The sequence below is a fragment of the Grampus griseus genome (genome assembly GCF_964374135.1).
Source record: "Grampus griseus genome assembly, chromosome: 19".
NCBI classification, from domain to species: domain Eukaryota; kingdom Metazoa; phylum Chordata; class Mammalia; order Artiodactyla; family Delphinidae; genus Grampus; species Grampus griseus.
The window spans coordinates 3,205,616-3,217,320 of record NC_139013.1 but is presented as its reverse complement, the minus strand read 5'-3'; the positions used below and the strand labels follow the sequence as shown (position 1 = coordinate 3,217,320).

General features: G+C 59.6%; 1 protein-coding gene across 2 annotated transcripts; it reads left to right on the top strand.

Annotated features, from left to right (window-relative positions):
• The first annotated feature begins 380 nt into the window (after positions 1–380).
• On the top strand, positions 381–10,136 carry ZNF865 (zinc finger protein 865). Of its 2 annotated transcripts, none has more exons than XM_082677470.1 (2): positions 381–481; positions 6,804–10,136. In XM_082677470.1, the coding sequence occupies exon 2, from the start codon at positions 6,830–6,832 to the stop codon at positions 9,971–9,973; it is 3,144 nt and encodes a 1,047-aa protein (XP_082533596.1). In that variant the 5' UTR covers positions 381–481; positions 6,804–6,829; the 3' UTR covers positions 9,974–10,136. The 2 variants fall into 2 exon arrangements, with proteins under 2 accessions (XP_082533596.1, XP_082533597.1); XM_082677471.1 differs by lacking the exon at positions 381–481 and adding an exon at positions 4,501–4,600.
• The last annotated feature ends 1,569 nt before the right edge of the window (positions 10,137–11,705 follow it).

The window sequence follows — 11,705 nt, the reverse complement described above, 5'->3', positions numbered from 1 at the left end:
TCGAGGAGGAAGGATTCTGAGACGACGGGTGGGGATTATTATAATTAACATCTGAAATAGGCGTGATTCTGGGATCAGGGCGGGGCCTAAATGTGAAATTTACATGAGGGGCGTGGCTTAACCGGATGTCCGGAGGATGTGGGCGGTGTCCTAAGAAGAGGCGGGCGCACAGGACGCAGGCGCACTATGCTCAGCTCGCCCACAGGAAGCGGCCGGGTCTTCCCCCGCCCGCTGTCTCGTGCCAACGCGCAGGCGCACTTCCCCTTCCCGGTCGCCGCCGCCGCCTCCTCTTTCCGCTGCTCCACGCCGGCGCCGCGGAGACGGGCGCGATTTCCGCTTCCGGGCGGGCGGGCAGGCGGGCGGCGCGGGGCTGCCGGGGAGGGGGAGGGGGCGGCACTTCCGGTCGGGCCCTCGGGTCTCCCCGGAGCGGCGGCGCCTCCTCCGCCTCCTCGGCTTCCTCCCGGCGGAGACCCCGGCGCCGGTGAGTGACGGGGCGCGTGGCCCGGGGTCCCGGGGGCAACGTGGGCGGGGGGCCCCGCCCTGGCCCGCCCTGGTCCCCAGAACGTTCCCATCACTGCTTCTCCCGCCGAGCCCGCGCCAGGGGCCCCCCAGTGACTGCTCCCCCAAAAGACTACTCCAGATATCTCCCCATTAATGCCCCCATGTAGGACAGCTGCCAGAGCGCCCTCATTCGTGGCGATGCCCCCAACTGCTGCCAGGGCCCCCCACTGAGGCTTTCTCATAGGATCTCTTCTACATACCCTCCCCACCCCGTCATTGCTTCCTCCAGGACAGCCCCCAAAATGCCACCGGCATTGCCCGTCCCCATGCAGGGCAGCTGCCCGTGAACCCTCCCTTTAGTATCCCCTGTAGGTTGCCTCCAAAGAGTGTGGCATTAGTGCTTTGCGGCAGATCTGTCTCCCATTATTTCTGTCGACACACAACAGCCCCCAAAGCTCCTAGCCAGCGCCCCCCCCCCCAAAACGCCCCCTTCATTAGTGTAAAAATACTTTGCATTCTGGTCAGTGGCCAAGAATGCCTTCTTTCCTTCTCCAGTTCCCCCCCAGTAATTCCCCTTGAGAATAATCCTTTCAATCACCGACACCCCTCACCCGCCCCCCCCATAAACAGCTCCGTCTAGAGTTGTGCTCTCACATCCTCTCCCCATTTAGGTAGAAATAGCTGCCAGTTTAGCCCCAGGCTCCCATGAAACACTCTCACCCCACCCTCCTCCGGGTCAGCTCCTGTCTGCCGTGTTCCCACAGAGCAGTGCCCTACGTGATGCTGTCTTCCCCTGCCCCTGGCAGCTCTCATCCTGACCTTCCACTTCTCACTCCCTTCTCCTGGACTCCCTGAGGAAGACTCCCAGCTCCACTAGGGCATGACTTCTTTTTTCCCTAGACATTCATTCATTCGCTCTTTACAGAATGAATATTCACTGTTCTAGGTCTAGGACGTACATCCATGAAAGAGAGAGACACACACAGTTTTTGTTTTGTGGGTCTTTACAGTCTAGTTGAGGAGACAGATCAAAAGCAAGCAAACAAACAAGACCAATGCTGTTTTCTGGGTTTTCTGAGTCTTATGAGCTACTTCAGAGGTGAAACCTGAATTGGCAGAGGCAACTTCGCCATGTAAAGATGTGGGTGAACTGTTCCAGGCATCCAGGCAGAGGAAGAGCACGTGCAAAGGCCCTGAGGTGGCCGTGATCGTGATGATCAGAGGGGTGGCTGGGGAGGCCAGTGAGGTTGGAGCAGAGGAATTGAAGGGAAGAATGAGGGGAGAGAAGGTTTGAACTCATAGGGCCTTAGAAGTGAGGGCATTGTGATCAGTCACCTGGCCTTTGTCACCTCTACAGAGCCCAGAATGTTCTACATTTGTTCATTCTTTCCTTTGTTCAACAACTGTTTAATGAACACCTATACACACTGGGGATGCAGCAGAGAACAAAACAGACAAAATCCCCTGTCTTGGTGGAGTGTATATGCCAGTTCATGGGGCACAAAATTAAAAAGCAAACTACAAATGTTTGTGTGAAGAAAATACAGTAGGATAAGGGCATAGAGTTACAGGGGCTGTGGTGTCAGAGGGCATGGCAGGAAGGCCTCTTTCAAGAGATTCCTGTGATTCTCTTGTCACCCACCCCCAGAAAGCCACACACCAGAAAGTTACACCTGTGTGTAAACTCCTCTCTTGGACAGCTGTGGCCCACCAGGGGCTGCCTTACTGCTCCCCTCCCCCGAGAGTGAAATGGTTACAAGGATGAGCCCTGGATCCCACCAGCCGTCGTATCTCTGAGCAAACTATTCCCTATTTCCCAGGCTTCATTCATTCACTTATTTAACAAATACTTGAGACAGGCCCTGTTCTAGGTCCTGGGGATAGAGCAGTGAACAAAACAGGTACAAAATCTTGACTGCTTGGACCCCGCCTCCTAGAGTGGGAGCCCAACAGCAAGAAGACAGACAAACAGACCATATGGTTTGTCAGATCATGCTGACAGGAAAGGAGAGAAAGGAAGGAGGCTGGGGTGAGCAGGAATGTTGGTTTGAGTGACAGGTTACAGTGGTCTTGGAGCACCTCACTGAGAAGACAGCATCTGAGCAAAGACGTGGAGGAGGTGAGGGAGCGAGAGCCTTCCAGGCAGAAGCAACAGCCAGTGCAAAGGCCCTGGGGCAGGAATAGAGCTGGCACGTTGGTGGAGCAGCCAGGAAGCTGCTGGAGCTGTGGAGGTCATCTCTGACGCGCTTTAAGATGGTGTCACTAAGGGTTTTGAGTGGAGGAGTGACAGTGACATGGTTTGGCCTTAGTCCTCCTGTCTACTAAATGTGAACAGTAGTAATGCTTACCTCATGAGTCTGTTGTGAGGTCTGCTTGAGACAAGCCACATAAGACACCTAGTGCGGTGCTTGTTAGCATTCAGTAAATGCCAGTCGCTAGTCCTGGGGCTGAGTGCCAGGGAAGTGGATGGGGCAAAGTATCTTTCCAGTATAAGGTGGAGAGAGGGCTTTCCTTTATTTTGGAGAGAGAAATACGCGAAGACAGCATGGGAATTCCCTGGCGGTCCAGTGGTTAGGACTCCACTGCTGTGGGCCCGGGTTCGATCCCTGGCTGGAGCTAAGATCCCACAAGCCACGCAGTGCGTCCAAAAAAGGAAAGATAGGATGTTGTAAGGGTAACAGCGTGTACTCTGGAACCCCACTGCTTGCCTTCAACTCCTGGCCTTGCCACTTGTTAGTGGTATGACTTTAGGAGATTAATTGACCTCTCTGGCCTTCAGTCTCTTCCTCTGTAAAATGGGGTTAATAATCCTAACCATCTTCTAGGGTTATTGGGAAGATTCATTGAGTCGACACATGTAAAGGATCTAGGAGGGTACTGGACATGTAAAAAGCACTTGGTTCAGTGTTACATGTTATTATATGTTACTGCTATTGTTATTACAGACATAGAGTTTCATCACAAGGCAGCTTTGTTGTACCAGAATGGCCCACAGGTCCTGGCATCAGAGAGACCTGGAATCTAATACTTGCTTTCCCCTCCACTGGCCACATGACCTTAGGGAAATGACCCCCACTTCTCCTCAGTTTCCCTACGTATAAAATGGGTCCAGTAATGGTACAGCACTATTATGAGGCATCAAGGTGATGGTACATGTGAAACTGGTCAAACAATAAACACGAGTTGTCATGATTGTGATTGCGGTTGCTGTGGGACTCCGGCCCCTTGGGAGGGGTTCCCCCCATTGCACCACTCTGTGCATGAAATCCATGGCACGTCTCCCCTTAGAAAGATAGCAGTTTGAGGCTTGGGTCCCCTGAGAAAGGAAATGTCTCTCATTTACCATTGGAAATAGTTGTGAGCCTGAGCAGTTGTGTCCCCCAGTAACACCCACTGTGCCTCTCCCAGCAGCAGTCCTTCAGCATCTGCCCACCTGCCCTTGGGGCCCTCTTCGTAACCTCACTTCCACCAGAATTCATTCTCCTGGGAACACCCTGCCAATGTTAGCTCCATCTCCACTAAATGTCCCCCTTCCTCCCTCAGGTAGTTCTGGTCAGCATAGTCTCATCCCGTCACTCATTCAACAAATATGTATCAGTAGACACTTACAGCTATAAATTTATCTCTGAGCACAGCTTTAGCTGCATCGCCTGTTTTGGTATTTTGCTTTTCCATTTCTTGTTCATCTAATTTTCCTTGTGATTTCATTGTAGACCCCCTGGTGATTTGGGAGGGCGCTGTTTAATTCCCACATTTCAGCAAATATTTATCAAGTACCCACACTGTGCCAGGTGCTGTGCTAGGGGCCCAGTGGTGAGCAAGACAGGCCAAGTCTTCACTGTCTTAGGTGAGGAGGCCAGACAGTAAATACACAGCAAAGGAAATATATGCAATAAGTTGGTGGCAATGACTGTGGTGAAAAAAATGCAGCAGGATGAGGGGCTGGTGAGTGGTGGGGTTAGAGGTATTCCCTCTCTTGGAGATAACATCTGAGCAGAGACCTGAAGGAGGCACGGGAGGGAGCCTTGAGGTCTGGGGAAGAATGTTCCAGGCAAGAGGGAACGGCCTCACCACATCACTTCTCCATCTGTTCAGGATGGTAAATACCTCCCCCAGCCACTTGGCCCCTTCTATGAATGCCCCTCATAATGCAGAGAGCACCCACAAATGAGGCTCCTGTCCCCATAGTTCCACCCTCCCCTTCGTCCTCCTCAGGGAACAATCCTGTATGTGTGTGTGGTGGTGGTGGTGGTAGTGGTGGGGTCCAGCCACAAACTTGCTCTGTGACCTTGGCCAAGTCACTTGCCCTCTCTGTGCCTCTGTTTTGTCAAATGGGGATAACAACAGTCCCCGTGTCAGTCTCATAGAACTGTGATGGGGATTCAGTGAGTTAGTGTGCGTGACCTGCTTGGAAGGGTGCTGGCCTGTGGGAAATGCCCCAGCAGAGCTAGCTGTTAACATGTGCTCTGATGGAGGCGAGCCAGGGTGGGGCTTCCTTCCTGGGACCCCCTCCTCCCATGCCCCCACCGTAGCACTCTAACTGCTCCCCTACTCCCTGCACCCTTCCTCCATGTACTTTCTCTCTGTCCCCCAGCCCAGCCCAGTACCGTCTCCCAGACTCAGGTTCTGCCCACAGGCTTCCACAAGCACCCAGGCACTCCTCTGCTGCTTCCGGAGATCAGCTTAACTAGGGAAGTGTGAAGGCCATAGGATGTTGAGTCTCATCCAGGGACACCCAGAGCTGGAGGCTAAAAATACTGACCTCCGGGCAGGTGTGGAAGAGACACTCACCTTTCACCTGTCTGGGGAGACAGTCAGCCAGATGGTTGGGGGTTGATGGGCCCTGGCGTTGGTAGACCCCACTGCCCCCCTGTGGTGGGCTGGGCGCAGAGCCAGCGAAGGGGGATGGCGGCCAAGAACCGTGGCAGACCTTGCGGGCCCTTCTCCCACTGGCCTTCCACCCGCTTAGTGGAGGCGTTGCCCGAAGTCCCTGGCGGGTCTGAGGCTCAGATCAGTCGCAGGAGACGAGGTTGGGGGGTGGGCAGGCAGGCATGGACAGCTGCAGCCTGCAGTGGGAAGTCCTGTAAAGGAGGTGCCCAGAGAGTAACTGCCACCCTGGACAGGGCAGGAACCCCGCTCCCCCGGGGGCAAGGACAGGAACCCACACTCCCGGAGCATCTGCGGTCAGGCTCCTCCTAGGTGTGCGATGTCACTGAAGGTACAGATAGCTCCAGGGGCTGAATGAGCTCTGCCAATGGCTGTTTCCTTACCTCCTATTTCAGCCCCCTTAAGCCCCCCTGCCTTCTGGGGGTCACCGCCCCCTTGTAGAAGTGGAGAGGGTATGGGTCAGGAAGGAGACGGGACTTGAACCCAGGGCCAGGGCCCACGTGTTTCCTGCTGTGTCAGGCTGCCCAGCTGCGCTGCTGTGAGTTGTTCTCCCCAGGCAAGCAAAGTCTCTTTCCTACCTAGTAAGAATAGTAAAAGAATGCCCCCTCCCCACACTGGCTTCATTCCAGCTGTCCTCGTGTGTCCTGACTTTCTCTTTGTGCTCCTAGCAGTGGGAGTGATAACTAGAGTCCCGTCCAGTGTGCCGGGAAGCACCCACTGACACACATAGCTTGCTGGGTCCTCACAGCAGCCCTGTGAGGTAGGGATGTGTAGGTGAGGAAATCCAAGCACAGAGAGGAGCTTGTCCTTGGTCACACAGCTGGAGAATGGCAGGGCTTAGGTTCAGATCTGGCATTCTGGCTCCAGAGGCCACCCTCTTAACCGCTCTGATGGAAACTTATCATTTGACAAAGGCAAAACCTGAGGGGATTGAGAGCAGGGGGCTGGGGATAGTGTGTGTGTGTTGGGGGTGAGGGGGCTACAGAGCAGAGGGCCTGGGCAGACCCAGAGTGGAGGCCTGAGAGAGTGCACAAGGGAGAAAGAGCAGAAGCCAGGGATGCTGGAAGAACTAGAATCTGAGGAGAGGAAGTGGGGGCCTGCAGGGTCTGCAGGGTGGATAGAGATGTGTGAGAAGCCTAGAAAAAAGGGGAGAGAGAGAAGGCATCCGAGAAACAGCAGGGAGACGAGGAGCGAAGAGGACTCAGAAAAGGGACAGGCCATGGGGGAGAGGTCAGTGGGGCCAGCGGAGCCAAGAGGAAGGCTGGCCTGTGGGGTGGAAGGACAGAGGGACGGGTGAGCAAGGCCGGACGAGGAGGGAGCGGATCTCGAGCCGGTGGGTGTGCGTCTTCCAGTGCCCGCAGCTGGGGGACCCCGCGGGAGGCCCTGCCTCCTCAGCCCCGTCCTCCTCTCTGCAGGGTCCCCCATCTCCCACCCGCTCAGGATGGAGGCCAACGCAGCGGGCAGCGGCGCCGGGGGCGGCGGGAGCAGCGGCCTAGGGGGCGAGGACGGGGTTCACTTCCAGAGCTACCCCTTCGACTTCCTGGAGTTCCTCAACCACCAGCGCTTTGAGCCCATGGAACTGTACGGGGAGCACGCCAAGGCAGTGGCGGCGCTGCCCTGCGCCCCCGGGCCCCCGCCGCAGCCGCCGCCCCAGCCGCCACCCCCGCAGTACGACTACCCGCCCCAGTCCACCTTCAAACCCAAGGCCGAGGTGCCCTCCTCATCCTCGTCGTCCTCGTCGTCCTCTTCGTCGTCGTCCTCCCAAGCCAAGAAGCCCGACCCGCCCCTGCCGCCCGCCTTCGGGGCGCCCCCTCCTCCGCTCTTCGATGCCGCCTTCCCGGCCCCGCAGTGGGGCATCGTCGACCTCTCGGGACACCAGCACCTGTTCGGGAACCTGAAGCGCGGAGGGCCGGCAACCGGGCCGGGGGCGACGCCGGGGCTAGCTGCCCCCACGGGGACGCCCGGGCCGCTCCCCGCGCCCTCGCAGACGCCGCCGGGCCCCACCGCGGGGGCGGCCTGCGATCCAGCCAAGGACGACAAGGGCTACTTCCGGAGGCTGAAGTACCTGATGGAGCGGCGCTTCCCCTGCGGCGTGTGCCAGAAGTCCTTCAAGCAGTCCTCGCACCTGGTCCAGCACATGCTGGTGCACTCGGGGGAGAGGCCATACGAGTGCGGCGTCTGCGGCCGCACCTACAACCACGTCTCCAGCCTCATCCGCCACCGCCGCTGCCACAAGGACGTGCCGCCGGCCGCGGGGGGCCCGCAGCAGCCAGGCGCCCCACTCCCACCGCTGGGCCTGCCCGCGCCCGCCGCCGCCGCCGCCCCCACCTCGGCGTCCTCCGGACCCCCGGCCACGCCCGCCGCCCCCGCCGACGGCAACGCGACCCCCGCCGCCCCTGCGGGTCTGGGGGTACCCCCTCCGGCGGCGGCGGCGACAGGGGGTGGCGACGGCCCGTTCGCCTGCACGCTCTGCTGGAAGGTGTTCAAGAAGCCCAGCCACCTGCACCAGCACCAGATCATCCACACGGGCGAGAAGCCCTTCTCGTGCTCCGTGTGCAGCAAGAGCTTCAACCGCAGGGAGAGCCTCAAGCGGCACGTGAAGACGCACTCCGCCGACCTGCTGCGCCTGCCCTGCGGCATCTGCGGGAAGGCCTTCCGCGACGCTGCTTACCTGCTCAAGCACCAGGCGGCCCACGCGGGCGCGGGCGCGGCGGGGCCGAGGCCCGTGTACCCCTGCGACCTGTGCGGCAAGTCCTACTCGGCGCCCCAGAGCCTGCTGCGGCACAAGGCTGCCCACGCCCCGCCCGCGGCCCCCGACGCGCCCAAGGACGCGACGGCCTCTGTCCCGCAGCCCCCGCCCACCTTCCCCTCGGGACCCTACCTCCTACCCCCCGACCCCCCGGCCACAGACAGCGAGAAGGCGGCGGCGGCCGCGGCGGCGGTGGTGTACGGCGCCGTGCCCGTCCCGCTCCTGGGCGCTCACCCGCTGCTGCTCGGCGGGGCCGGTACCAGCGGGGCTGGAGCCTCGGGCGCCAGCGTCCCCGGCAAGACGTTCTGCTGCGGCATCTGCGGGCGCGGCTTCGGGCGCCGCGAGACGCTGAAGCGCCACGAGCGCATCCACACGGGCGAGAAGCCACACCAGTGCCCGGTGTGCGGGAAGCGCTTCCGCGAGTCCTTCCACTTGAGTAAGCACCACGTGGTGCACACCCGCGAGCGGCCCTACAAGTGCGAGCTGTGCGGCAAGGTCTTCGGCTACCCGCAGAGCCTCACCCGCCACCGCCAGGTGCACCGGCTCCAGCTGCCCTGCGCCCTGGCCGGGGCCGCTGGCCTCCCCGCCAGCCAGGGCGCGACGGGGTCCTGTGGCCCGGGCGCTTCGGCCACGTCCGGGGGCGCCGCCGATGGACTGAGCTATGCCTGCTCGGACTGCGGCGAGCACTTCCCGGACCTCTTCCACGTCATGAGCCACAAGGAGGCGCACATGGCGGAGAAGCCGTACGGCTGCGACGCCTGCGGCAAGACGTTCGGCTTCATTGAGAACCTTATGTGGCACAAGCTGGTCCACCAGGCTGCTCCCGAGCGCCTGCTCCCGCCCGCGCCCGGCGGCCCCCAGCCCTCGGATGGCTCCAGCAGCACCGATGCGGCCAACGTGCTGGACAACGGGCTGGCCGGGGAGGTGGGGGCGGCCGTGGCGGCGCTGGCAGGGGTGTCTGGGGGTGACGATGCGAGTGGGGCGGCGGTGGCCGGGGGCGGCGGGGCTGCTGGTGCGGGCCCCGAGCGCTTCAGTTGTGCCACGTGCGGCCAGAGCTTCAAGCACTTCCTGGGCCTCGTGACTCACAAGTACGTGCACCTGGTGCGGCGGACCCTGGGCTGCGGCCTCTGCGGCCAGAGCTTCGCGGGTGCCTACGACCTGCTCCTGCATCGCCGCAGCCACCGGCAGAAGCGGGGCTTCCGCTGCCCGGTGTGCGGCAAGCGCTTCTGGGAGGCGGCCCTGCTGATGCGCCACCAGCGCTGCCACACGGAGCAACGGCCCTACCGGTGCGGCGTGTGTGGCCGAGGCTTCCTGCGCTCCTGGTACCTGCGGCAGCACCGCGTGGTGCACACGGGCGAGCGGGCCTTCAAGTGCGGCGTGTGCGCCAAGCGCTTCGCGCAGTCGTCCAGCCTGGCGGAGCATCGGCGGCTGCACGCGGTGGCCCGGCCCCAGCGCTGCGGCGCCTGCGGCAAGACCTTCCGCTACCGCTCCAACCTGCTGGAGCACCAGCGGCTGCACCTGGGCGAGCGCGCCTACCGCTGCGAGCACTGCGGCAAGGGCTTCTTCTACCTGAGCTCCGTGCTGCGCCACCAGCGCGCACACGAGCCGCCGCGGCCCGAGCTCCGCTGTCCCGCCTGCCTCAAGGCCTTCAAGGATCCTGGCTACTTCCGTAAGCACCTGGCGGCTCACCAGGGCGGCCGGCCCTTCCGCTGCTCCTCCTGCGGTGAGGGTTTCGCCAACACCTATGGCCTCAAGAAACACCGCCTGGCCCACAAGGCCGAGGGCCTCGGGGGGCCTGGAGCAGGGACGGGCACCTTGCCCGGGAAGGATGCCTGACCAGGGCGGGGGTGTGCTTCCCATCTGCCACTCCAATCAGGTGTCCTTTTCCGGACTCGCCCCTTCGGGAGGCTGATCGGACTCCTTCCCCTCCTCTCTTTGTCCCATCCATCCTTCGGAACTTCAGACAGACTAGCCTCCTTCAAGGCCCATGTCATGCAAACGCAAGACTGAACCACTCCCATCTGGACCTCTCTGGCCCCCTTCTCCTCCTATCAGACGCTGAACTTGATCCTCCGTCCAACCCCGTTTTGTAACCCTCATCAGTCCCCTGCCCCAGCAGCTGTTCAGTCCCCCAATCAGCTTGGTGGAGATGGGCCTGAACAGCCCCTCCCCCTTCCTTTGGAATCTGGCCGGACAGTGGAGTACAAGCAGTTTGGGAGGGCACAGGGGGGACTGGGTGCTCTTGGTTTGTGGGGGTGGGGGGCGGGTGGCAGACGCGGCTTGTACAGAGCGGAGAATAATAAATCTTATCAACAGGGCCGCTGGAGTCCTTTCTTCCCTCCCAGGGGGAGGGGATTAAGCACTGACAAACCGAAGGTTGAGAAGTTTTGTTCCCTGGGATTTTGATTTCCTGACACCTCCTGCCTCACCCTCACTCTCTCTGCTTTTCCTCCTTCAGCTGGTAGTTACCAAGGGTTCACCATATCCAGGCTCTAGGCTTCCAGTCGGGCAAATGGGAGATGAACAAAACAGGTAAGTCGCTGCTTTCGGGAACTGACGATGTGCCTATACTCCTTCCCCTTCAAGAAGCTTTTGGCATTTGTTCACTCAGCCAACATTGCCCCAAGGCCCCTGTCTGCCGGGTCCTTCGATGGACTCTGGGGAAACATGAATTGGACGTGTTCCTTGCCCTCGAGTGAGATGGAAAAGAACCGGTAAACCATTACTGTGTTCCAGCCTTGTGCAGATGCGTGTTTATTATACAGCTCGCTCATAGTAACCTCTCCCTCCAGGGTGACTTAGGGGAACTTCAAAAGCCCTTTCACAGCCCTCATTTTGGTTCTTGGAACAGTGAAATATATGACCTGCAAGGTTCATTTAGTTATCCTTGTCGGAAGAGGATGCTGAGCTCGTAGAGAAGAAAGAGGCCCCAAAGATCCCTAAGAAGTTCGTGGTAACACTGGGACTACAGTCCGGGGACCCTCAATACTGAAACCTGAAGACAAAGCCGGCTCAGCGGGCACTGCCTGGGTGAGTCCGGTTTGACCCACGAGAGAGCGGCAGTGTGGCCACCATGCTCTAAGGCTGGAGATCCAGCAGGCGACAGACCTCGTACCAGGGCTCAGAAGTCACATGGATGTGGACCACCATAATATAAAGGACATGGAAGTTTCACCGGGGGCTGAGAGCATGGAAGAGTCACTTTATCAGACTAGGGGACTAACCAAGCTTCCTGCAGGAGGAGGAGGAGGATGCCCGAAGGACAACAGAGCCACAGGAGCTTGCCAGGTAAAGTGGGCAAAGAATTCCAGGTGGAGGGTTTTGTGTGTCTAACTCAACCCAGCTCTTCCAGAGAATTTCAAATAGATTGGTACGGCTTGAGAGGCTGGCGGTAGGAGGCTGGATACCGAAGGGCCATGAATTCCCAATAGCGGAGCTTGGGTGATCTTGTAGGCCCGGGGCTGGCAGCTAGCAGCTGCTGGATATAAGACACTGACACATTTGGTTTAGCCCATACATTAAAAAAAAAAAAGGCTGAGTTATCTGCCAACATTTGAAAATCAAGAGA

What these genes read in the sequence shown, in the direction of transcription:
- ZNF865 (XM_082677470.1), top strand. Translation starts at nt 6,830, where the DNA reads ATGGAGGCCAACGCAGCGGGCAGCGGCGCCGGGGGCGGCGGGAGCAGC.